The sequence below is a fragment of the Schistocerca americana genome, chromosome 3 (assembly GCF_021461395.2).
Source record: "Schistocerca americana isolate TAMUIC-IGC-003095 chromosome 3, iqSchAmer2.1, whole genome shotgun sequence".
In the NCBI taxonomy this organism is placed as follows: domain Eukaryota; kingdom Metazoa; phylum Arthropoda; class Insecta; order Orthoptera; family Acrididae; genus Schistocerca; species Schistocerca americana.
The window spans coordinates 113,175,604-113,202,548 of record NC_060121.1 but is presented as its reverse complement, the minus strand read 5'-3'; the positions used below and the strand labels follow the sequence as shown (position 1 = coordinate 113,202,548).

At 40.2% G+C, this 26,945-nt stretch overlaps 1 protein-coding gene across 2 annotated transcripts in view; it reads left to right on the top strand.

Moving 5' to 3' along the window:
• Window positions 1-987: 987 nt before the first annotated feature.
• The window catches only part of LOC124605386 (diphosphoinositol polyphosphate phosphohydrolase 2), a 170,615-nt gene continuing 144,657 nt past the window's right edge, over window positions 988-26,945 (top strand). For both annotated transcript variants that reach the window (XM_047137027.1, XM_047137026.1), the window contains exon 1: window positions 988-1,407. In XM_047137027.1, the coding sequence (XP_046992983.1) occupies window positions 1,309-1,407 (99 nt within the window). In that variant the 5' untranslated portion in view covers window positions 988-1,308. The remainder of the gene's footprint in view (window positions 1,408-26,945) is intronic.

Sequence of the window (26,945 nt, the reverse complement as noted above, 5' to 3'; positions counted from 1 at the left end):
GTACTCTGCGTTGGGTACGACAGACGTTGGAAGATTTGTCCATAAAAAGCAAATGTCCCGAGTTCGAGTCTCAGTTTGGCATGAGGTTTTAATCTGCCACGAAGTTTCATATCAGCGTCTACTCTGCTGCAGAGTGAAAATTTCATTCTGGTTAAAAGTGTGTATGAATTTTGCACTGTGTACATAATGTATTTAAATTTTACGAAACAATAATCAATCGATAACCAATCCCTATCCTTCATATCAAATGGGAGATTATTTTGGATCAGTAGGGACTACAGGTGATTATTAGCAGTTTGATGTAATGGCATCTTTCAAGATCGTATGACGAAATTCGAGATGTCCGGCAAAAATATTTGTATTTAAGATCTCAGCATGTGTACTTTGAACGAATGATAAGTTTATTTCTGAATAATTTATAAATGAGTTACAGAAGATTTTGTGTGTGTGATGTGTGTATTTACAAATTTATTGTTCGTCTGGTGTGCATCTGTCATTCGTGTGTGGAAAAAAAGGATGTATATTTTCCGTTTACAAAAGAAAAACTGATATGTTTCTCATTAAGGAATCTTCTTTACTTAAGAAATGCGCACATTTTTGATATTTTGGACATTCGTTGTACCGAGCTACCACAAACGAACTTACTAAAGTCTTTTGAAATTTGGGATCGTTAACGCCAATAGAAGTATTGGATTACTCAATTCTATGTGTCATAAACTGTGGACAGACTACTGCATAATGATGGGCTGTTGTGTCTTGGCAATTACTAACAAAAAAAGAAAAAAAAACTGAAATGAAATACACCAGAAATCGGAAGAACAGCCATTTAGAGTATTCCGGTAGCTATGAGATTATTTTAATTGTCACCCCAATTAGTGCCTTAAAGCGTGATGAAAAGTATTGTCTTGTCAAACATTCGATGTCACCCTATTCTGAAGATAACCAGGATTGCAAATAGTTACTGGAACTGACTAACGTAGTCACCGAGTCCGCGATCTGCCTCCAGCTGATCGACTGTTCATGAAGAAGCAGTAGGTTACTGCCATGGAGAGTAAGGAGATGTGGCTATCGTAGTGTCTACTTGTAAGGGTGCTGTTATCAGTACTCAGCAGCTTATTACACTTTTCTGTTTCTAGAATACAGTTTCTGTTATACTATGGGATTGAATATTTTATTCAAGGTTAACCTAAATCATGGGGGACCTTAGGATTTTTCAGCGGTGAAGACCAAACGTGGGAAAGTTTTATGCGTACAGTGAATAAAATTTTCGTTTCCAGCACATTAACCTGTTACTGAGACCAGTTTAAAATGGTTAAGGAAAAACCAAATTCCACTCGAATTTACGACGAAGAAGGCTTTAGGAGGAGAGCAGCTTGCATCTGTGTAAGAAGTGAACTGGAAGATGAGGTGAGTGAAACTTGTATCGGAATGATGTGTGTACTGTGTGTTTTTATTTTTTTTACATGTTGTGATGGGTGTAATGATTTGAAGTATGACTTAACGGTACTTTATCAAATAATATAAGGCTGCGGGTTGGCGAGATGTGTTGTTGGTAAACGCTTTGTGCCTGTTCGGAGTAATTGTGAATGAGTGTATGCTCGAAGATGAGAGCGTCATCGAAAGTTGAAAGAACGCAACATAAGCTACTGGCCGACGGTAACTGTACACAGTGCGTGTGCTTTGTGAAGAGTTTACAATTAAATTTTTTGGAGCTTGTTGCAGTTTCGTGGTGATAGCATAGTCTGTTGAAAGTTGTTAATGTTGTCTCACATATGTACAACCAGCTCTTATTTCTTCTTTACTGGGACCATAGTAGTGACCTAACTAGTTTTGTGTGTTCGCGAGTTCTGTTTGCTCACGTAATGAGTAGCGACTGACTCAGTGTTCCGGTTTTGATTGATTAATTACTTTTTCTCACACACCACCACTTGCTCATTTCGGTGCTATTTTTCCAGACTTCACTAGCAAATTCCCAGATGCTTTTAATTTCCATGCCAGAACATGTTTTTAACACACGTACACAATCCATTAACTTCTCTGAAACTAGAGAACTGTTCGTTGAAACGATTTCAGTCGACTTTCCTACTAATAAACTTATGCATAATGGGTTCTGTTCTCCTTCAAAATTTAGACATGCCAGGTGACTCAATATTTCAAGTTAATTAACTTGAGCCATTATTAAAATTGTCCAAAGCGTCCACTAATACAGTAACAGATTTACAAGCCTGATACATTCGCCGTGGTGCAGTTAAAGCTTATGTTAAAGTGGTCCATATCTATGTTTTTATTTTCTTAAGACAGTGTTGTAGAAGCGTATAAGCAGATTGCATTAGTTGTCTTCAAACGTTAGTACACATGCACCCAAGACAGTTATTGATTCTGCAGTGACATGCCTGACCATAAACTAGACATTTATTGGCACTATTAATTCTATGATCTTTCCTTGGAGGCCCGTGGTAAATGATGAGTCCAAAAGAAAGCTGTATATAGCTTGTTGCTTGTTGTAGCCGTGTAAACATCCTTTGGTGTAGGTAGCACTGACGCCAAACATTACTTGTGAATATCTGTTGAACACATTTTGGATTGTGTGTATATTATTTCTAGTATACTGGGTTAAATATTTAATACTACACAATTGAATTTGGTTGCACCAGGCATAATATTTATAAAATGATGACCAACATTTCTAAGTTTTGAAGTCTTCAGACTGTCATGTTTACAGGGAATCTTAGAAAAATTTCATTAATAAATTGTTATGATGGTTGTTACGCAAAGTTCATTCCATTTTTATTGAGTATCTGTTCTATGCTAGAAACATTGTCAGTGTAATGCTCACACATTGGATCTTCAGGTTGGCACGGGTATGTTTCTGAATGTCTTCCCAACTATTACATTTGTAAGAAAGCATAAAAGGAAATAAACTGTAACTTGTTTCTATCGTGTCCATTCATTCATATGGCGATTCAAATGTTTCTTTTAACACATCCAGTGAAAATTGTGTAACAACTTTGTGTGTGGTGTTTGAAAGATTGGTAATGAACATAATTTTCTACTTTTTTCTGATTGTCAGACAATTTTAACTTAAGGGTGGTTGTTTCCTTGTTGTCTACTAGTAATCAAAATTAGAGGTATGCACTGACATAATCATGATGGACCCTCTTTTGCTCAGTACTCTAGACCTTGAAAGAAAGTAGATTTTTGTAAACATATTAGGCAGTGTCTTTCTGTGGGTACTTTTGACTGGTACAATGTGGACTGAAGGTGTAATCTTTTTGCTTTCACTCTTGCAAAAATCTTAAAATTTGCTAGCAGAAGAGGTGCAGCTTAATTGCACATGGAAGAATTTAGCTTCCTTCAGTTCTTGGTGGAATGAATTAAAAGCTGACAAAACACACACATCACACTGGAGATAAATAAAGTAACCAAGAAAATTTACAGCTTACAAACTTGTCCCATTGTAATTTATCATGAATGGTCTATTACATCATTTCAAAAGTGATTCATATGTCAAATATGTAGAATTTATCTGAAAAGTAAATGAATTTTGTGAACTGCATAATATGAAATGTGGAAAGAGGCAATAATTGCTACATCAACGTATAAAGTTTGGTAACTATCAGTCTCTGCACTTTCAATCCATTTTATTAATACTTTTCATTAGGGTCTTTTACATTTTATAGCAGGAAGACATTATTGGATTTTTTACAGAGACATTCCACACCATCTGCTTTTGTTTTTACTGTTTCTTTAGTAAACATATGGTGGGCAAGTAGAGTGGACAAAGACAATAGGGTCCAGAGGAATATTCAAGAAGAGCTGTCTACTTTCAGTGATGTAGGAAATTTTCGACAGATGCTGTAAACGACCTTGGTGACTATAATGTGATACTAATGACAAATTATTATTATTATTCCCATTTAAATGATAAATGAGCTAAGCCATAGATCAGTCTCACTACAACCCGGTTTTTGTACTTGTAGGTAAACATTTTTGTTTGCTTTGTCAGTTAACAACACTGTCTATATGTGCACCAAAAGGGACTTCACAATGGCTGTTAACAGTATGTCAGTGGGCAAAGCTGATGACTCATATAAAATATTCCTCTTGACCCAGACATTAATACATTTACAAATAGATGTGAGATCAGTGCAACAGATATGCTTAGAGGTTTAAATACAGTTGTTGCAGATGATATCTTCTCGGGCGTCCATCAATGTAGCTGCGTCAAAAATGCATGTCGTTTCTATGAGTCATTGTCATGATCTTCTGGCAAAATGTTGTTGCAGGTCTCTGAATTTTCATGACTTGACAGTTTTTCCATAAGTAATTTGGTCAAAATCTTTTTTCCCAACTAGTAAATGATCCATACCTTGCTGTCATCGAGCTTTGAACCTACATGGAAGGAAAGAGAGAGAAATTAGTGAGTTTAATTTGGTTTGCAATGATCACCTTCAAAATTTAATATTATCTCCCTTACATGATGAACTTTGAGTTGTCACCATTCTCAATTTCAGAGCAGTTTTTAGTATTACTTTTACATCTTAGTTAAATGTAAGAGTTCATGAAGGTTTACAGTTTTAAATGGTGCTTCAGATTTTGGTAGAAAGCTAAGATTTCTCCGCAGTCAGTCACTCTTTGTATGTGATTTCAGTATGGGATTCAATACATTGTGCTGTAAAGAGACTGGCTTGTATTAAAGGCTGCACCTTTTATTACTACATAGATCCTTATAGACTTATTGACAAAAAAGCTTTATGAACTGACTCCCCCTACAAGATATGGAATAAATTTTAGATCCAATCATCTTTTACACTTATCGTTGTTGAAACGTGAAGTGCAAAAAAGATTTCATTGCAGACCCTTTTCTTCCTTTGTACAGTAAAAAAACCTTCCGTCAGTAGGTTGGCATGAGAACTAAGTTGCTTTTACCTGTTTGTGCTGTTCTCTTGCTTTGTTCCTAAAACTAAGATCCTTCTACACTAACTAGCTTTTCTGATGTTCTGTGTATGGTGCACAACTCTTTCCAACAAGGTGCTAACTCCACCCTCCATGCCATACCATAAAATGTTTACCTCCTCCCCCTTTTGTCTCTCCTCCTGAAAACGTACCAATTTCCACATTCCGTAATGTGCACATTAGTAGTCCTACAGCAGTTGATCACCTCACCGTTCTTGTGGAAACAATCACAGCTTTTATCACCACTCACAGCAAGGCCTTTAATTTTTACATCTGTCCCAAAAATAGTTGTTTCATTATCCAGCAAAAGTGATGTCAGTGCAGTGAGTAGTAGTCTTTCATAGGGTAACAGGAGTAACCATTCACAGAGGAAACTTCATGTAGTGCCACAAGTAGCTTCTTGTATATGGCTCCCTTTATTGTTTTTAACAGTGATGTTTTTGTTTATTATGATTGACCACATCAAACACCAGCAGTCTTTTACTGCATGTGCAGTAGACTGAGGTGTTCGCAACCATCTCAGAGTGCGCCTGAAGTGGAAGTGATGGAGAAACAGCTTTAAACATAGTTGAGAATGGATATACCATGATGGAGAAGGTTGTGTTGCATTCCTAATAGCATAGTTCTTGTATTTGTGTAATTTTGTCTGAGACAGAGCTGGCTGGCACAGTGGTTAAATAAAATAGATTTGCGCTGAGGAAGGAACGAGGTCAAATCCCTGTCCAGCCAGTATGGTGCTGACGTAAGAGTTAAGCATTCTACTAACATTTTGCAAAGGTACCTGTTTAATTTGAGCACTGTAATAATAAAGGGAAACAAAATTTGACTAAGTGTTTCTCTCCCCCCACCCCCCATTATAATATTCATCACAGCTGTGACAGGTCAGTTCTTTGTGGTGACTATTTTTGGACCATCACATCCATTTTCAAACTATGACCTTAGAAGTAAGTGTAGCCATACAGTTCCCATCAATGCACATGCGAGTAACCAAATAATTGGTATTCCTCAGTAGTAATCATTACGTAAATACAAAATGATTAACTTCATATGACTATCCAGTGTGATTCCTTTCCAGTCGAATGAAATAGCATTGTATACTCATACAGAGCTAATACTTTTGTGTTTATGTAATGATTACTAGTGCGGAGTAATGAAGAATTACATGATATGGGGAATTGAATGAAGTCTAGTGAGTACAGAATATGGATTAAGACTAAATCAAAGAACAGTGAAAGTAATGAGAAGTAGTAGAAATGAGAACAGCGAGAAACAACATCAGGATTGATGGTCACGAAGAAGGTGAAGTTAAGGAATTCTGTTACACAGGCAGCAAAGTCACCCGTGACAGGTGGAGCATGGAGGACATCAAAAGCAGACTGGCAATGGCAAAAAAGGCATTTCTGGCAAAGAAAAGTCTACTAGTATCAAACATAAGCCTTAATTTGAGGTGGAAATTTCTGAGAATGTATGTTTGGAGCACAGCATTGTATAGTAGTGAAACACAGACTGTGGGAAAACCGGAACCAAAGAGAACTGAAACATTTGAGATATGCTGCTACAGATGAATGTTGAAAATGAGGTAGACTCGTAAGGTAAGGAATGAAGAGATTCTGCACAGAATCGGAGAGGAGAGGAATATGTGGAAAACACAGACAAGAGAGAACAGGATGATTGGACGTATCTGTTAAGACATTAGGGAATGACTTCTATGGCACCAGAGGGAGCTGTAGAGGGAAAAAACTGTAGGGAAAGAGAGATTGGAATAAATCCAGCAAATAATTGAAGGCGTAGGTTGCAAGTTGTACTCTGAGATGAAAAGGTTGGCTCAGGACAGGAATTTGGGGTGGGCTGCATCAAACTAGCCAGAAGATTGATGAGTCAAAGTGTACATTGGTAGGAACTGTATGATTACCCTTATATCTAAGGCAGCTGTTTGAAACTGGATGTGATGGCCCAAAACTTTTCACCACATAGAAATGACTTAACGCAGCTGTGATGACTACTGGAAGGGCGGAAAAAGATTCTGATGTTGCTGGTTCTATGCTCCGTCAGTATATTAGAACTTCATAAACCAAGTTTTTTATCTTAATTTTTTATTTGTATTTGCACTTGTCAATGAAGGCTATAAATCTATTTTTTTCTCCAATTTAAACATTAAATGTGTAATTTCAGAATATTCACTATTATGGGCACTAGACTAACATCAGTAATTATTGTGTTCAACAAAATGAATAATAGACAAAAAAAAATCTAGTTACAAGCACTGCAGTTAGTTTATTATATACAACATACATTACAATAGGGTTTTTTGGATGCAGAGAATTAAAGTAAAAATTGACCATCATAATGGCTTCTTCGTTTGCATGGAACTTTTGTTTTACGCACTGAGCTCGAACATAACACCTCCCCCCCTCCCCCCGCCCCCAATCATCTTAGCTGTATCACATCTTCCTTGGTATTTTTCATAGACCAAATGTCTTGGTGAAAACATTAACCATGTTCTTGACTCACTGTTCCTAAATTCAAGTAAAGAAATGAATATGTAAAGGCAGCTAGACCATTTTAGTTGGCATATTGCATCCAAGGGCATTGTAGCTGTGAATAAAAGAATCTGAGAGTCCTAGGTAAACCCCACTTTTTTCCTAACCTGGAAACTGATGCAGCAGCATTGTGAACAATTCCCAAGCATTGCGTTTTTCTGAAGTCATTGATTCCTATTGAGTGCAATATGAGCCAAATCTGGGGCTCAGCGAAAATTCTGCTTTCACTTTTGTGACAAATATCGGGGAACATTTAACTTGCAAAGTGAAGAGCTGCAGAATCAGTAGTCAAAACTTTAATACTATTAAATTAGTCACAATTTAATATGCAGTAGGGACAGTGAAATTTTTTTCCCTGTCTACAAGAGGTTCTCGTTAGTTATTTGTGTCTGGAAGTAAATCTTCTCTCACTGGCCATTCTTTCTTAATATAGTGTTGTGTTGCTGCTCTGCTATCTCAGGCAGAGCACTTTGTGAAGCATCCTTGAAGTCTTAGAACAAGTCCAATCATCGTAAAACCTTCCCATAATAATCTAGAAAACAATGAAATAATTTTGCATTTGAGTGTTATCTAGTGGTAATCTATGGTACTGACAAAGAATTTGGAGATAAAACTAAAATAACCAACATGACACTATCCTTATTTGTGCAAAACTATGGTCATTTCAGTTTTTTGCAGGTCAGTTTTAATCTGAAAGGTTGATTGACAAAATTTCTTGTTACATAGTATAATGCCCTGAAGTCAGTAGACTTTGCAATAAATATTTGAATGGCAATCTGTATATGTGCATACACTTGTATTACACAATGATTGACATTCTTAATATAAAACTTCTTCGGAGGCACTGTGTGATTATGGGGCTGATAAGGTAATTGCTTGTTATTTGTCTGATGTAACAAGTTAGTGTCATAGGTCACTCAGTCCAGACAGAACACTTACGAATACCCTCTAAAGAAACAATTTCTTTTGTCAGTTAATTATTTATGTAGTATGCGTAGTCTATCTGAGTTACGATCGACTTTTAACTGGTGTCCAGTATGCTTCTGGTTGGCTGACTAGGTCGAGTATGTGTTGCTAGTATTTTTAAACCACAAAATTAGTATAATTTACTAACATCTGAGATGCAGGTGGTTAGCTTTGATACAAAAAAGTCCATGTTGGAGCTCAAATAAACAAATAAAAAATCGTAAAGAATAAGTGAATAAAGTATTGTCAGTTCGAAGGTACTTATGTTAGGCTTTAGTCCCTGATACCTATTTGCCTTAATGCTGATTACTCAAAAGATTAGCACATTACTCTCCTATATTTACTTGTACTGTCTAAAATAGTGTTTCATGTCATTGTTCTGTGATTAACGGGTATGCTAGTCAGTGACTGCAGAATCTTATTGCCTCAACCTGTGGTGTACATTAAAAATTATATCCATGAAGGACAGCTGTTGTGCCAGACCCCCACTCGCAAAAAGTCTCCATAAACCAAAGTCGTATTGTTCCCACCAGCCACAGGTCTGTCATTTCAATGTCAGTTTGAAAAGACCAGATAATGCAGTGGATGTTGACTAATGACATGTGTACACTGTGATTTATAATTTAAAAAAAAAATGCGATTCACAGTGAAACTTGTCAGCTGCCCAGATTGTTGGTATTCTCTTGTACGCATTTTCACATGCAGGAAACATGTTCGACTGCAGCCTCGTCCCTACCCCACCCATCCAGTCGGTTGTAAGATAGAAATGTTTTCTCTATTTCTTGATTCCTAAAGGAATAATAATGCTCAAACTACAGTAAGTGTATCTAGATTTGCAGAGATTCTATTGTTGCTATTATTTCATTATGGATTTTCACAGAGGGTTTGATGATATCATTATCAGTCGTTGATTCTACGAGGGTTATTCCAAAAGTAAGGTCCGATCGGTCGCGAAATGGAAACGACTATGAAAATCCGATAAAGCTTTGCACAGATGTGTTGGGTAGTGTCTCTAGTATAACCCCAGTTAGCATCACGTCGCTCTTCTCATTTCTGAGCTCGCAGTGAGTGCGTAAAGATGTCTAGAAAATAGTGTCTGCCGCCAAGTACGAGGGCCTGGTGAGAAATGAAGATGCTCCTGCATCGTTTTCAAATGGAAATGTTAGATTACCCACAATACAGTCCGCAATTGTCTCCCCCTGAGTTTCATCTCTGGTCACATGAACCGCTGTCTTTGAAGACAACATTTTGACACAGACAACGAGGTGTAGGCCAGTTTGGAGAATTGGCGGAAAGCACTGGCGGCTGCCTTCTATGATGAGGCTATTGAAAAGTTGGTACAACGCTATGACAAAAGTCTAAGTCAGAACGGCGACTACGTAGAGAAGTAGCTGAAAGGTGTAGCTAATTGTTACAAGTAAAACATTTCTGATGTTCACTGTGGTTTCAATTTGGCAATCAATCGGACCTTACATTTGGAATAACCCTCGTACATTACTTCCGCTTCGCCTTGAATAATATTTCATTACGTAATAAACATCAAGCTACACAAGACAAAAGTTGTAATACAAATGTTAATTTAGGAACTTGCAACATGCTGCATGTGAAAAATAGGTCCACAACTAATCTTAAAATTGAAATACTTGGTTGAACTCTGTCAAGTTGCGTTTAGAAGTATATTTTTTGCTATTTCTTGACGTGACTAGTTTAGGACACCTGTGTCCATTTTCAAGCCATCCGTATTCTGTGACAAATGCAGGCGGTGGTCTATGTAGGAAAACTGCCGCTGCACTACACTGGAGGTTGCATTCGCAGTTAATAAAAATTCAACAGCCGTAAGTGGTAATTACCATGTTCAGTATCTCAGAACCCGCTGTTAAATAATTATGGCTGTCACATCTTGGTAGGGGGCGGCTATACCATATCAATTAAGTAATTCCATTTAGAGAGGTTTATCAGACATGCAGAGAAGCGACACTTATTACGCAGGGGGCACCTATTTGTGCGCAACTACACTAGTAAAGAGAAGATGTTACTTTGGCTTAACACCTGCAGCACAAAAAGATACTAAAGACAGGTACTTCTGATGTTCCTGCCGAAAATACGTGTACATTTGTCACAACCTTGACTTTTCGCGGAGCGTTGTTATGGCATTAGTTGCGGAGGGGCGACAAACTTGAGCCGCGTTGAGAAATCCGTTGCAGTTGCGATCCTCTGAACGGTTGCGCGTGTGTTCATTTTCACGAGCATTCCAGCATGTTGTAAATAACCGACGACTTTCAGTTACTGTCAGACGGACGTGTACAGGACACTATGGTGGTACCGTTCGCACCCATTTCTACCTCGTTAGAAGCGAATATTCAGTTCCAGAGGCTTTTGCTGTCAGTCTTCATTTTGCTAATTACATCCTGGAGCGAGATGGCGTTAGGGCGGACGTTTTTTATGGAACATGGATCGGACTCTCCAGAATAAGAGCTTTTGTGTATCGATTGTCATCCTGTGTTTTTGGTGTAACTTGTAGATTTTTTCCTCTTTTCTTGCCTTCAAGAGATAAGATTAGCTGTTAGCCCAATCACTGGGGTCGCATTCGGGAGGACGGTGGTTCAGATCCCCATTGGGCCACCAGGATTTTAACGCATATTCCCTAACTCGGTTAAGGCAAATGTAGGTATGGTTACTTTGAAAAGGAAACGCCGCTTTCGTAACTCCGGATTAGAGCTTGTTCCCAGTTGTCCATTGGACGTTAACGTTTCTTATTCCTTCCATCGTATTGCCTTCGGTAGAGTGTCAGATGGCAGCATGCCTGTTTGATGGACTCGACAGCATGTTTGCTGTGTGCACCATTTCTGCACCGGTAAGCCACCGTGGTGTCACTTTCCCTGTATCTGTTCCACTCGCAAGTGGCACATGGGAAGAGAGACTCACTGATCCGTCCGAGCTCGTGATTTCTCATTTTTTTCTCGTCATTTCGCAAAACGTATATAGGAGCAAATATGTCCTCCCCCTATTCGAACGTGCACCCCCAGAATTTCAACAGCAAATATCTGTGATGCACAATGCCTTTCTTGTAGCGTCAGTCACTGGCTTTTATTGAACATCTAACCACGGAAGTGAAACTCATATATAGGGGACTTTCGGCAAGTTTCGGTGCCAGGCCACTTGGCGCGCTGGAAGTTTATCAGCCCATTTCGCTTTCTTACAGACTGATCTTTCGTCTTCCATGTTGTGTTTTTTGTTGTTTTTTTTTTCGTTTCGTAGTTAACAGAATCTGGCTTCAGCAAATTGTGCTTCTGATTGCGACTTCTCGTGTGTATTGCACTCTTTGAATTGCTTTGTAAGTATGTTGCTCGCATTCTGATGGTAGTGTTCGCATCCGTAGTATTTGGTGGGGTAAATGATTCCCCATTTGGTTTTGTTTCATAGAAAATAGAAGCTTGTTTCGTCACACGGTATTCTGTGGACGTTTGTGTATTTGTTAATGCGCACGAATCTTGGGTGTGAACTGTTAAGATTTAAATGCGTGTTAAGTATTTTGCTTTTATTCTACGTTGCATTTGCTTGCATTTGTTTTACGTAATGTTAGCGGGTTTGACAATGTTGGTATTCAACTTGAATGCTTCGTTCTCACCACGGAATGAGTGCCCTGCATTTGAGTGACTTACAGAGTATAGATGTAGATGAGTATGCTTTAGTCTTTGTGACTGTATAGAAATGCTAAAAATGCGACAGTAGTTAAGCAAATGTTTTAACATGTTAATAACAGGCACTACAAACTGTACATTTTAGCAGAAGTCAATGAAAATTTCGGTGACCTCCATTAAGAGTACGAAAAGCGAATTATGACAAAAAATAACTTAGAATACTAGCGACATACCTACAATGCATTTAATTCGAGCAGCTTGCTCACAGATTCTTTAGCAGGAAAAATTGACGTGAGTCAATAGAGAACTTTTAACATTGCAGCGCGTCAGCAATCGTGAATAATTTAATGATTATAAAGAATCCGCCTCGATAGCAAATAGAAACCGGATGTTTACCTAGGTTTCGGCGCGGGCGTTCTGTTGGACTATGCCTCTTTAGGCAGTTTGTAGTTTGTGTGTTCCGAAGAAGGCGTGGTTATCCGCGCCGAAGCCTAGGTCAACATCCGGTTTCTATTTGCAATCGAGGCGGATTCTTTATAATCGTTGAGTCAATAGACTACCATATGATCCCGTCAGCTTCTCTTTCATGTCAATCAGAAACAACATATGGCATCATTTACCGCATCTCCCCCACCCCATCCTGTATTACGGATGAGAGCGAAAATTAAGCAGAATACAAGCAACATACGACATTTCAATTCAATAAAGGCAATGCACACAAGGAGACCGTAGTCAGGATCATAATTTCTTGTTGATTACACCCACATGGTTGAAGTTGCAGTAGTGGGTTTTACAAATAAATACCAGATACACCGATAAAGTGAAAAATATTATCATATAGTACTACTTATTCACAAAGCAAAAATACAGATTATGGCGCCATATCCTCCCGAATTCGAAGTTCATTGCCACGCCACTCGGAGCGCCAGTGTTCGTCTGCTTCCGTATCGTAAATAGGCCTCGCAGTTTTGATATTGTTCTGCGTGCGCGCGCTCACGCTTGTAGAATAACGTGATCAAACCCGTCCCTCTTACTTTGTTCACCACTATTCATTTATAAATAGAAGGTATTGAGGGTCGTAGTGTTCAGAATAGTATTAAAGATCTGTCGTAATTTTTCTGTAAGCTGCTACTTTTGAGGATTCTTCCAGTAAATCTGTCTGGCATTTGCTTTTCCTACAACCGATTTTGTCATTCCTCTTAAGGTAGATCCTTACGGTTACTCGTAGGCATTTTACGCGCAACAAGTTGAATTTGCACTGTTCGAATATCATTACTGCTACGAGAACGATTAACATTTGTTAATGGAATTCTTTCCGCCATTTCAATGTCTTCCTCAGGTCCCGGATATAAAACACCTCCTCAGGTTAGACTGTCATTTCTTGCAGCAACCGTCGATACTCTGCAGGTTTTCCGGCATTCCGCTACTCTCGTGGCGTTGAAATCTCCCTGTATACAACAAAATAGTCTGCGAACAGCCATACATACTGGTAATTCTATCGACTTTGTCCCTTAAGAGCGACATGTTGAATTTTGTCTGCAAGGAAGTTCTGAATCCAATTACAAATCCGGTCTGATACCCGTTAAGCTAAGGGTTTTATTACAAAATGACAATGCTGAACTGTCGGATGCCTTCATCAGGAGGTGAAAATAGGGAAGCTGCTTATTTAAGAAAGGCATTAAAGCAATAGCTTTTATAGACACGTGGTATAGTCTTCAACTTTCGTAGTCCTGTCGTCCTCATTGCTTACGATATTACGTATGTTGACAACTTTTGCTTTTGGTCCGACAATTGAAAACACCAACCAAAGCATATCAAAACATGTTTTCAGTTCCTAGTCGCTATAAACTCTGCAACACAAAATTACGAATGGCAATTGTAAGAAGTAGTACAGCGCCAAAAATGGAACAAAAACATATCCACAAACCATGTAAGTAGAACTTCAAATTATTACTACATCGTAGATAGGCTAACTGCCAGAACTATTTATAACCTATATATACATATAAAGTGTAAACTAAATAGTATAAAAGAAAATATGTACATATTCCAGGCCACTGAAAATGACTTGAAAAGAATAAAGGCGAAACCCGTATGTCACGAAAATTTAGATTCAGTTTTAATGAGACGGTCCCAAAGTAAAAATTGTCTTGTAGTAACTTGGTGGAGCGTCCCTAGTGATTGTATTTTATGGGGGAAGACAGCTGGAATTGAATCATTTTTAAAAGTATGAAGTAACTGCTAACTGTCTGTGGTAGAGCTTGTGATGGGGAACAATTAGGAGATTTTGCGCAGTTACCGAATCTGCGAGCATCGAGCAGGCGGGACAAAGCAAGTAACGAAGTGCGGCAGTTTCCATTACAGAGACATCGATCGGTACACGGCTGTGGAAAAGTCCCGCCATGCCCTAAAAGACCCCCAGGTTGGCGTTCGCATAGTGAACTTCACTTGTTGCGGGGTTGATAGGGTTTCAGCTTCTTCACCCAGTCTGTGATGATGTCGGACTGCTGTTGAATCTTGTCGATGGTATTCGCTATGAAAGTGTAACAGTTATTTGTAAGAGCCGCTTTAAATTTATTGGAGTCGAACGGTTCCCTCGGCGATTTTGCAAACGGTACATACAGAAATCGGAAAGTTGGCTTGCCGTATGGCCGCATTCAAGAAAGGTGAATCAGTGTAACATTCCTTTCGCTGGTGTAGAAGAGGGTGGCAACGGTATTCGCACTAATGACCTAACGGTAGAACTTTGGGACTGTGCGGTGAGTAATGGCTTGCGGAATCTCTACTAAAGAGAAAGCACGAATTTCATCATACTGCCTGTTGTACTTCCACGATATATTCCATAACGAACGTGCGATTTTGACAATCCGTTGTTGCAGTATACGCTAAATGTGACAATGCGGCCTAAAAAATAATTCTAACGTTGTATCTCTTTCTGTTTGGCATACGGTGGATTTCTGGAAGTATTCAATTGTGTTATTTGCGTTACGGAATATTGTAATATGGATTTAAGAATGTTGTACGAGGTGTTACAGAAGATTGATTGAGGATGATTCTGGAATCCTTTTTTTAGCAATCCCGTTAAGCTAAATTATCTCCGTGGAACATTTTTAAGGTGTCACTGACATTTGACTCCCTGTATCTCCCAAGAACAAAATTCCTTAATAGTGATAACGAAAACGGGCAGTTAGATAGGGATCTGCGATGATGATGATCATGTGATTAGTGTTATAACTGTGAGAATAACAGTAACTGTATTTGTTTTAGAAAATATATTGTATTGAAAGTACTGCAATAGAATTATTTTATTATAAAAGAAAGACATGGAAGTAATAGGGAGGATGTGATACTTAGCGAAAGACAGGAATATTCCTTTAGTTTTGAAATTGTTTCTGAAGCCCTTGTCGTACAAAAATTTGACTCCAAAACTATCCTTCGTAAATTCAAAATGCAATTCTGGCACTACTGCCTTTAAAAGTTTGTTGGTCTCCAAGGATTACCTGCTCGTAGAACAGCTTTTTTGTTCGACCTTCGTTGTCATTTGTCGTTGGACGAACTGATACAAACCCCAACGACGTTGTTATTCACGTGTTCGCTGAAAAATTTCCATTTATTAAAAACATTTTCTTCAAACGCTCAATGTAAAATAACTGCGAGACCAAATTCTAGCTACCTTTATTTCAACAGTAACAACTGACAAAATTGTGGCACCATGTACTTCTTCTGGTAAACCTTGCGGGATGTAAGGTCGTGGTCCATGAAACTCTTCAGCTCCTGGCGTTTCGTCCAGTGCTTCGCTGGACATCTTCAGAGGGGTGTTTCTCCTCCGGTGAGTCTTGCCGACCGGAGGAGAAACACCCCTCTGAAGATGTCCAGCGAAGCACTGGACGAAACGCCAGGAGCTGAAGAGTTTCATGGACCACGACCTTACATCCCGCAAGGTTTACCAGAAGATATTTCATCCGGTCGTGAAAGCCTTCATACTATGACCATGTACTTCGTTTAAAAAAAAAGTGAGGCTCGTATCATATGTGGTACAGCTACGGACGTGATAAGATTTCCAGAAGCCGCGGGGGCTCTTTAAAATGTACATAGACCCTAGAGCGCTTGTTAAGGCATGAGTGTTCGAAAGCAGGTAACTTCGCAGAGGAACGCCTAGTCTGTTTCCACGGGAACAAACGCGTAAAACACTGTTAAAAATCCCCCTCCCCTCATCGCGTCTACTAGCTGAAAGGATAGTAAATCACCGTGTCTCCTGTGTTTATTACATTTGTAAGCAATTAACGTGGTAATGTTGTAACAGGATGCTGACTATCAATGGAAGAAGTTAAGATACACTGGTTAATAAGCTAGGTATATACTGTATGTCTGAAGTATGCCTCAACACTGAGCATCGTTACCACATTAGAGAGATACATCTATACAGCTGTTAGCAGTGTTAGCTACAGCTGCTGTTTCACTCAACAGTAGTGAAGGAGTGGACTGCTTTGTTTTACACGTTTATGCCTGTGGCTCAATTGCTATGTCTGCAGACATCTCCTCCCATACTTCGTTATTGACTCTGGGCCGTTTACAAATCGTGCTAGTATCTAAGAGGAATTTCACGAAGTTTCACGCTGTACTTTCAGGATTCGAAAGCTCCGTAATAATTACAATGGAAGGTCTCGAAATGGTGAAAGCGAAGAGTAACGGATAAGGCATCGTGGAATGTTGTTCTCTGCACGGTGAAGGAAACAATGTTTGCCAGACATGTGCCCGGAAGAGTAGTTACTAAAGGTGTGCATTTTTGTATTTGTTTGCATTCGATAGCAACTCCGTGTCTTTTAAATTTGCCTGAAACAGGCCTCCTGTCGTTTTAATATTTGCTAATTATTATTGTCGTGGTTTATTAACATTACACAAACCCAGCAAGTATGGCCGTCTGACTGTTAAAATACTGATTATAACGAACGTGTTTTTTGCCAGCTGACTCGTGGTTTCGCAAACGTTGTGTGTTGTCGACTGACTTGATTAAACTTGTACATGACCAGTAGGAACCAGAAATGTCCGTACTGAATAGTGTGGTCGCAAATGAAATGGATGTGTTGTGGTCGCAGACTCGATAACGTAGGTATTGATTTACACTTGCAGCCGATCCCTGTAATGGTGGACATTAGTATTTTCTATTCTGTGGTTGTGTCCGGATTAGTTTTACATGCACTTAGTCTTCTCTGCCCCATTCACAAAGACTGGCACCTACGCTGAATATCTTACATGGTCAACGCTACGCAGGCTAGTATTTGCACTGGTGGTTAACGCTGACTACACCACCCCCACTCCGTAAGCCACACACGTTTCCTTCACAGGGCAACTCGGCGGACTCCCGACACTTTCTGCCGCACTGCTCAAATTGGCGAAGAGTAGTCTCTGGAATTTTAGGAGTTTACCGTGTGTTGCCTGTCCTGCAGCCTCCCATAGTCTCGAGAAGGTGAATTAATGTAGGCGCTATAAAACACTATATAGCGTGCAACCTGTGGGGAAACAGCACGACAGCTGTAGAAGTTTGCTCAGGATTGCGGGGCTCTGCCTGGGTGGACACAAACATCCGTTCTTTCGCGCTACTGACAGTGGGTTTACCTAATTCCTGGAGTTCAGGAAGGTATTTGATGCAGTTCCGCCTTATCGCTTAATGGGGAAAAAAAATGAGCTTACAGAGAATCGGATCAGATTTCTGATTATGTTTAGAGGACTTTCTTGAAGATGGAGTTCAACTCCTAGCTCTTAAATGCTAGCGGATAACGTCGGAGACTTAATCAAGCTGTTCGCAAATGGTGCGGTTGTCTATAACAAGCTATCAACCCCAGAAGACTGTAGAGAACTGAACGTTTTTTTCAAAACTCACTTTGTGCGAAGAAGACCAGAACGAGCTTTTTTGAGCCATAGACTATTCGAGATAGTCGCCTTTCTAACTCAGAAAACAGTTTCTACAAAACCCAATTAATTCCGCGGTTAGAAGGTGCCAAATGCCCCATTTTATTCTGAAACTGGCTTTGCAAAACAACTATCTGCAGCTAATACTTGTAGGGTGAATAGTCGTTCGATTTTAATGACGCCATTTTCAATATTCGTTTTCGTAACATTTGCGGAAGTAACAATACAGAGTTGTGGCGTTTATTTTCTGTCAATTTACATTACTGTTAGGTCATTGTCAGTTGCAGAACTGCCTCTCTGAGTCGAGAATGATATATGTATTCGTAGCCTTTGTTTAAAAGTTTTTTTAAAATAAGATGACAATAATACTCTGAACCTGTAACAGAAGCTAAAAGTTGAAGGAAGACAAGAAGACGAGAGCGTCATACGAGGTGTATTCCAAAAATAAAATCCGGTGACAGATATTTAAGTGATAGTTTCACTCATGCAGCGTATCGCAGTGTTGTATACGATATTGCACTGCCTGTGTTATTCCGAATTACGATGCACCGTTATTCGGATTAACCACGGCACTGCAATATCGTATTTATCCGCCGACAGCGACGGGAGTATGCATAATTGATGTAAGAGTACATGTTGCAGACACGTAGTTGACGATATGTGGAAATTTGGGTTTGGCCGTGAGTCGTGCTGGGATAGCCGAATGCTAAGACGACAACTTGGGGTAAGCGAGAAACTCAGGGTCGAGTCCCGGTCCGGCACAAAATTTCATTGTCGTCATTCCATCATACAGCTGATGGTTGTCCACAATCGCAACTGCGAATACATTCCATGTATTGCAGTGTGGGTTTGATTCAGTAATCGTTTGCCAACCGGTGAGAGCAGATCATAATGGCAGAGACAATCTTAGAGCCCGCCAGTTGTGATGCCGGTTGTGTGATTAGATTTTTACTGGCAAGACTCTCCAGCTGCTGAAATACATCGTGAGTTGTGCCTAGTGTATGGACCCGAAATAATGAGCCACAAACAAGTCCGTTTTGGTGTCTGAATTTCAAAATGACCGCACAAATGTTCACGATGAACAGAGGAGTGGCGGGCCCAGTATTCGGATTGACGGTTAGTCGTCTGGCTAATGAGCCCCAAAATGTTGTTCGAATCTCAATTTACAGGATTGTCACTGAACAGTTTGGCTGCCACAAACTGCGTGCTAGGTGGCTTCCAAAAATGTTAACGACAGTTGCTGAAGCGCTATAGACAAGTTGGAGACGATTTGTTTTCCCACGCTGTTGAGAGAGAGAGAGAGAGAGAGAGAGAGAGAGAGAGAGAGAGAGAGAGAGAGAGAGAGAGAGAGACGCAGATATTGTACAGAAACCCAGAATCAAAATACCAGTTAATTTTATGGCGTCATTCATGTTCATCCGACCCAAGAAAGTTCATGCAGTCTCCGTTCTCGATCCTAAAAATGATGGCCACCGTTTTTTGGAATGAACAGGACGTCCTTTTGATTGATTTCATGTGTCAACAATTACAGCTGACGTACTCTGTGGAACGCTAACCAAACTTGATAAGTACGATCCTGACCTTGCACCGAGCGATTATTTCCTTTCTTGCATTTGAAGGACTGACTGTGTGGACAGAGACTTCAAAACTACGGTCAACTCAAGACTGCTGTTACCAGCTGGCTAAAGTCACAGGCGGCAGATTTCTGTGGATAGGGGCTAAAGAAGTTGGTGCAGCGTTGCAGAAAACGTACAGATGCGAGCAGCGATTATGTGGAGAAGTAGATATGTGCTAAAACATTACTTTCAGTAAAAGCCTTTTCTCATGAGCTCATTTTGTATGACCAGAACGGGCCTTATTTTTATAATACACCATGCATAAAATAAGCAATGAAAGATATCGTAAAGAAAAGGCGGGGCCGTTGGAGACAAGTTTCGGTCACCTTTAAAGCGACTATACGCCCACAATAGGGCCCAGGAGCTGTCATTCTGCTGACTTAATCGACAACGAAATGAGTGATACAGAGAGAAAGTAGAAATTACATTACCTAGGAAGTCTCATTGTATCCTCAGATACCATGGTGCCGTCAAAGTATTGCAAGACGACTGGAATGTGTGCTATCTCAAACGGGAGCCTAACCATAGTTTAAAAGTTCATATTGCCTTTCAGCATTGCGCAAGCCCGAGTTACTTGGTACAAAAAGGATTGAAACTTCAAGGTAAAGACTTGATAGGTATAGGTACTGTGGGGAGTCAACTGTAGTAGACCCTCAAGGAAGGACAGAAATCCTTCAGAGCCGTGGACGTAGCGTAGAAAATGAAAACTATGAATCATGTCTGTAAAAAAGTAGATACGGCAAAATCCAAATAGAACATTGAAATACCCGGTGATGCCAGGGATTTCAGTGAAAATATATTGAAGGGGAGTAGTGCTGTGGGTAGTGCAAGTAAGTGATGCGATGGGAAATACAGATGTTGAGGAAACAGCGAGACACTGGACTTTACCATATGTTAATTGGAGTGACTTAAAAATTTTAAATATTTGCTTAGTGCGGTTACTGCATTGTACATCAGTAATATTTCAAGAAGTTGTATGTAATATATATTTTTTGTTGTTTTCTTGGGAAATGGATGACAAAAATAGTTTTCAATAGATGTTACATAGAAAGCAGGTTTTGAAATAAGTTGACGTTTTCATGATCTCTCTTAAATATATGCATGCAAATTCTTTTGATTTATAGATGTATGAATTTCTGTTTAAAAATTAGCATGTTACACGTGAAGTTTGCAAAATTTTCGTCCATATACAAGTGTGTAAATAGTCTTTTGCGTTTCCTGAAAAATTACAATTTTTCAGAAAGCGAGTGTTGAATAACCGGTTCTCAGCAGTAGGGAGACCTACAGAGGACTTGCTAAAAGATGCGGTGACTAGAAATTGATCCTAATCTGAAGATAAGATCTAAGAGATTGAGCATAAATAGGCGAAGAAATCCAATACTGTGCAATTACACTGTTGGTAACAAACCGCTTGAGACAGTAACTACCGTAATATACCTAGGATTAACCATAGCGACCAGTCTGAAGTACTGTGACCAAATAAAACACACAGTAGAAAACTGAAATGCCGAGCTTGAGATTCATAGGAAATGTAATTCATTCACGAAAGAAGTGACGTACAAAACACTTGTTCGACCGATCGAGTATTTCTTATTTCTAGAACCCTTATTAGGTTGGATGACGAAGGAATATGCAGAATCCGACGAAGAGCGCCGCATCATCTTATGTGCCCGAGATCATTACATGCCTAAACTCCAGTGGCAGTCGCTTACAAGAGTCGTTGTGCATCGTGGAGACGTTTACTATTAAAATCTCTAGATTTAATGTTCCGCGAAGAGTTGGACAACATTACTTCGCCCCACATAGGTCTCGCGAAAGACCACAACGAGGAAATCGGAAAAATTACACCTGATACGGAGGTTTACCAGCAAGGGGGAGGGGGGGGGGGGGATCAGAATCAGATAGTGGACCAGAGGTACTCTTTGCCACACACAGTAAGGTGGCGTGCGGAGTGTAGATGTAGGTTAGCTCTAAAATAGCTAAACTTAAGACTGGCTGAAACTGCCTGGCAGATTAAAACTATATGCTGGCCAGGAATCTAATCTGGGTCCTTTGCTGTCAGGTGCCCTGCCGGTTGGTGTCTTGCTCAGTCATTCAAACGGCAGTTGGCCAAAACGAGCAAATGGTCGTCAGTTCCATGTAACTGAAGCACAAATTAATACTTGTAAAATCATGCTTGAACTGTCTGGAGGTGAAGAGGATTTAAGATTCCACAAAATGGTTTCACATACATGCTTGACAAGTTTGCAATGACGTGTGTAGCAGGCTGTACCGTTATAGGTTGTAGCAATATCCGGTCAGAACTGTCCGGTTTATCTGTGTGGTGCAAAGTGTGGCAGCCATCTCCTGTCTTAGACAAATGTAATAACGGTGATGTTGCCAGTCTCGTATAAATATTTGGAGTATCTGGAGATAAGTTTGTGGAACAGTAATGTAGGTTCCGCAGTAAAAGGAAGTCGGCCGTGTTTTCCGCGAATAAACGGACCAGACATTTGTCTTGGGATATTTAACTGAAACTGGAAAATCTGGATCTGGGTGGCTAGACAGGGATTGGAAATCTGCTCCTGTACACTGCGGCTCTAGAACAGTAAACACTGCCCGCGTTTATCGGTGCTCACTAGTTTATAAAGAAAGTGACGAAATCGCTTCGTTCGTAGGAAGTGGGAAACTTAAGTTTTAATATATCTCCTCGCATACTGTCGTTTGTCTACGGAAGACTGTTTACGGAACGTCCTGTTAAGCGGCCTCCATATAGATTTGTACTGGGTGGTTATAATTGAAGTGTAGCTTCTTACGGAGGTGGCGTGTGGGCTGTAATTATCGTATGGCAGCGAACCTTGGTAGATACGCTAATGAGTTAATGCGGAACTTATTTACGCTGAAATAAATAGTTAAAATTTTGGCTACTGGCAGCAAATTTGGTGCTGTACAGCATCTCGTCGACGTCTCCGGCACTCATATTGAACAATTCGTGTGAAATGCGGTTGATAATAAAATAAACATTATGCATTTCTCTCTTGTCTGACCTTTCCTGCCCACGTCCCATTTCTAATCCTTTACATAAGGAAACATTTATATACGTCTTTCTTGCATTCGCATCTCGGGTTTGCACCTGGTGGCCAAAATTGACACTTTTATTTTCAGCGTAAATCGGTTCCGCGTGAACATATTAGAATATCTACGAAGTTCGCTGCCGTACGATAATTACAGCCAATACTGGACCTGCGTAATTTGCGACACTTTAATTATAACCACCATCACGGGACATCGTATACGAACAACAGGTTTGCAAATGGCCACGAACCTTTCTACCTTGCGGGTCGCTCCCTTAAATGCATTTATTACGTTAATAAAGGCTAGTTCTGCAAAGCTTGAACATTGTTCTTTGTGATTACGCTCTTGCAACGTACATATTGCTCATCGGGGTTCTCGCCGCGATCTCTGGAAGTGGTCATACAATTCCCAACTTATTGTAGAAGAGTGAATACTCGTATCGAAATGAGGCAGCCACAAAGAAGGCAGCCATAGAAGAAAATGACGTGATTGTGCGAAACATTAAAACTGCGTCCAGTGACCAATTTTTGCTTGAATTATGTATAACTATATGTAACAAAGATTTAACAGTAAAATACGCTGAAGAGCTACCTCTTGTCAACCGGAAATATGTTAGAGTACTGCATGGAAACGGTGTTTCCGACAAAGATGGAATAGGGGATGTTGCTAGAATGAGAGTGCAGATCTTAAATGATGCTAGTGAATACCAGAAATCACTGCTCCTATACCTAATACATCAGCGGTAAAATTAACTGGGCCAAAACATCGTAGAAATAAGACGGCGACGTGTAACCAGATCCGAAATGTACGCGGATCATCTGAAAGAATTTGTACCGCTGGAATCTTGATGCTCTGCTTGAGGGAGTTGGCCAAAGGCGGAGGAAACGGTAGTAAATAGAAAAAAATTGACGCACCAACTTATACCTGAACTTGGCACTTTGGGATTTGTTCTATTCCCACGCTCTTAGCCCAAGAGCAACTATCTATTACAGAATCGGCGTTACCGATTAATCGTGATCTCGATCGTAGTTTGTGGTCTGATTCGCAGGGCGCTGTAGTGTCATTGTTGGTAAGTGAAACTGAGGAAATTATGCAAATAACTGCTGGTGGTTTTGTAAATTACTTGTTTCTCTGCACTGCTTTGCGACTTAGCGATAAAGTGCCCATGTTCACAGCAGATAATCATAGAGTGCATGTACCTCGTAGCTGTGTCGCTGGAGCCTGGAAAGAGGAGGGTACAATTCACTATCAGATACTTTGATCCTGACATGCTAAATTAAACCAGAGAAGTTTCAACGATAGAAACGTCTAAGCAGCATCCCCGCCGTTTTCTGGATGTGTGAATAGGGATTTGGGGAAGGGCGGAGTTCACATTGGTAGATTAGGGGTTAACGTCCCGTCGATGGCGAGGTAATTACTTTCAGTACCTCTTTGTGGTAGACAAGGGTCAGGGAGAAACCCGGAGGCGGCTTTCAAAGGGAACTACCCAGTCATTCACCGGAAGTGCTGTAGGAAAACCACGGAATATGTACAGCCTAATTGGGATTTGAATCCTATTCCGCCAGACTGCAGAGTCAGTCTGTAAACACCTGCATTACTCAAACGAGACGTCTGCAAGTTCAGCAAATATTTGCTCTCAGTTGTTGCAGGCTATTAACGCAACTTGGCACCGGAAGAATAAGTGACCCAGTTTATCTAGCTGTCTGCATGGCTAAGTACCGCACTCAGTTTAATTGTGCCATCGTGGCTACCTTTTAACTGTCTGCTCCCGAACAACACAGCTACGGTTGGAGGATAGCGACGTATGAACGGCAAATCCCGACAAAAGTTACTGAATTTTCGCCTTTTAGTCCAACTTCTAATAGATGTTCTAGTTGAGACGTTCGATACTTAAACCGAACTGCACTGTATCTTGCGTAGGACACGGTGTTTAAATATAAATAAAACATAAGTTCTCCTCCTGAGTGAAACTCGTCGTGCATCCATGTGTATTGTTAACTTTGTGTGTATCTCTATTCGTTATAGCGATGAAAACATTCCGATTGGTTGTGAGAAGTTTACAGCAGGAGCCAGAAGAAATATTTAATTAAAAAAATGTTCAAATGTGTGTGAAATCTTATGGGACTTCACTGCTAAGTTCATCAATCCCTAAGCTTACACACTACTTAACCTAACTTATCCTAAGGACACACACACACACACACACACACACACACACACACACACACACACACACACACACACAAAAGCCCGAGGGAGGACTTGAACCTCCGCCGGGACCAGCCGCACAGTCCATGACTGCAGCGCCTTACAAATATTTAATATTTTTGTTTCACTTTATAGTAAACATTGTAGAAAAAGCGAAGGTACATTCTTACATTCATGTTTTTCTTCACATATCGCACTAGGTCAGATGGGTAATAGTGTATTTGAAGTTGTGTAGCACCATGATCTTTCTTAAAATTGTGTAATGTTAGAGCTAGTAGGACGATAAAATGCTGGGCTCATACTGCCACCTTTTGACTTCTTAGGTTACTAAAGATGTACCATAAATGCCCGAGGTTGATCTGAAAATCCGTAGCAAGTGACTGTGGTATTCTTGAGTACTAAAAAAAAAAAAAAAAAAAAAAACAGGACGCAAGATCTTTTGCAACGCTCCTCCCCGTGTCTCGTTGTTCCTTAATTTCATCATTGGTGAAGTTTAATTTTTTCACACAACTGACACATCTTTCATCGATGTTCTCTTTTCTTTAGAGAGGGGGCTATAATCACCGGACCTCACAACTTGAGTGTGAAAACAATCTAAGTATGCCACTTGAATAAAAAGTAGGTAAGTAACTGTGCGGACAGACAGTAAGAAAAAATCTCTCAGCAAGCACAACGTAGTGTTATCTGTTGGTGATTAAAGCTACACACGTCCATGAGATGCTCCTCCTTTCTCGACTGCGTCAGAAACGAGGCACGGATGCTACAGTAGCTGCCTCTTTATAACCGTAGTAAACATGGGCAGGAGGTTAAAAGGCAGTTTGTATTGAAGTTTGGAAGCCATGAGCCTTTCTCGCCTGCTTGGAGCATGGTTAAACAGAAAAGTCGCCTTGCTTCCTGCCGGATACAAGCCAGTATTTTAGAGTTTGACGACACTTTGAACGTTTCCTTGTCAATTTCTCCGTTTGAGTATTAGAGTGCGTGAGACAGGGGAGTGTTAGCCTTCCCTTTACATAAAAATCCAAAGAGCTCACAGAGTACCGATCCTCCGGTCTTCGGGTTAGTAGGTCAGTGCTAACCGCCAGCGGTCGGTAAACCGGAAGGGGGCGTCTGGGAGCTTAGAGAAGCTCACTGACCTGTTACTGTTGTCTGTCAGGGAGTATATGTGGAATACGGATGTTCCCGTTGTGTGGTACATGTCGCTGCTGTGACCGAGGAAGTGTGCGTAGTTAAGACACTGGGCTACGGTGGAGAAATACGTTTGAAAGACACATCTCAGGCTTGTGACGATTTGTTTCTTTTGTCAGACCCAAATCCGACCCTCGTTGTCCATCATAGGCTCTACTTCTGTTTCTGTTCGTAATGATCTGGTCATCGAAGAGACGTTCAACTCTAACCTGTCTACCATACTCACCCCCTATGTTGTTTGTGCGCTTGCAGCATGTATTTGATAGAATAATTAAGACACCAGCCATTGTCGCTACTGAATTAGTTTTATCAGTGGAAAGAGTCAAGTCAAATCGCACTTTGACATAGCGCTGTATGTCTGTCCTATCGTTATTTGCACTGAACTATTGCTTCATCAACTGAAGTTGTTCTCAACTTGAATGTTGAACACCATAGCTATGCTAGAGGATTTTACACTTCTTTCTCAGTCCTACTGTAGAACTGACTTAAGCAGTTTGTCGGGTGGTAACTACTTTTCTATGTTGTGTGCGAACCACGCTGCATCTTGACGTTGTTCTCATCTACAAATTATTGCAAGAAGTGAAAGAACCGTAGCACTGACTGAAGTTCGAATCTCGAACCAACACATAGTCACCCAGGTACCTTTATTAAAAATGGTCGTCCGAGTTGTTCAATGTTGTTTCCATTGAGTATTTTCTTTCCTGTTTCATCACGTATAAACATAGCAACGACGCAAGGTATTGAACTCTTACCCAGAACAAACAAAGATGTAAAAAATTCCTGTCTGGCCATTATTAGGTTTGGCTCGGTTTCCCAAAGTCATAATAATGCCAGAATGGTTTATTCGCTAAACTACCGCTGACTCAAGG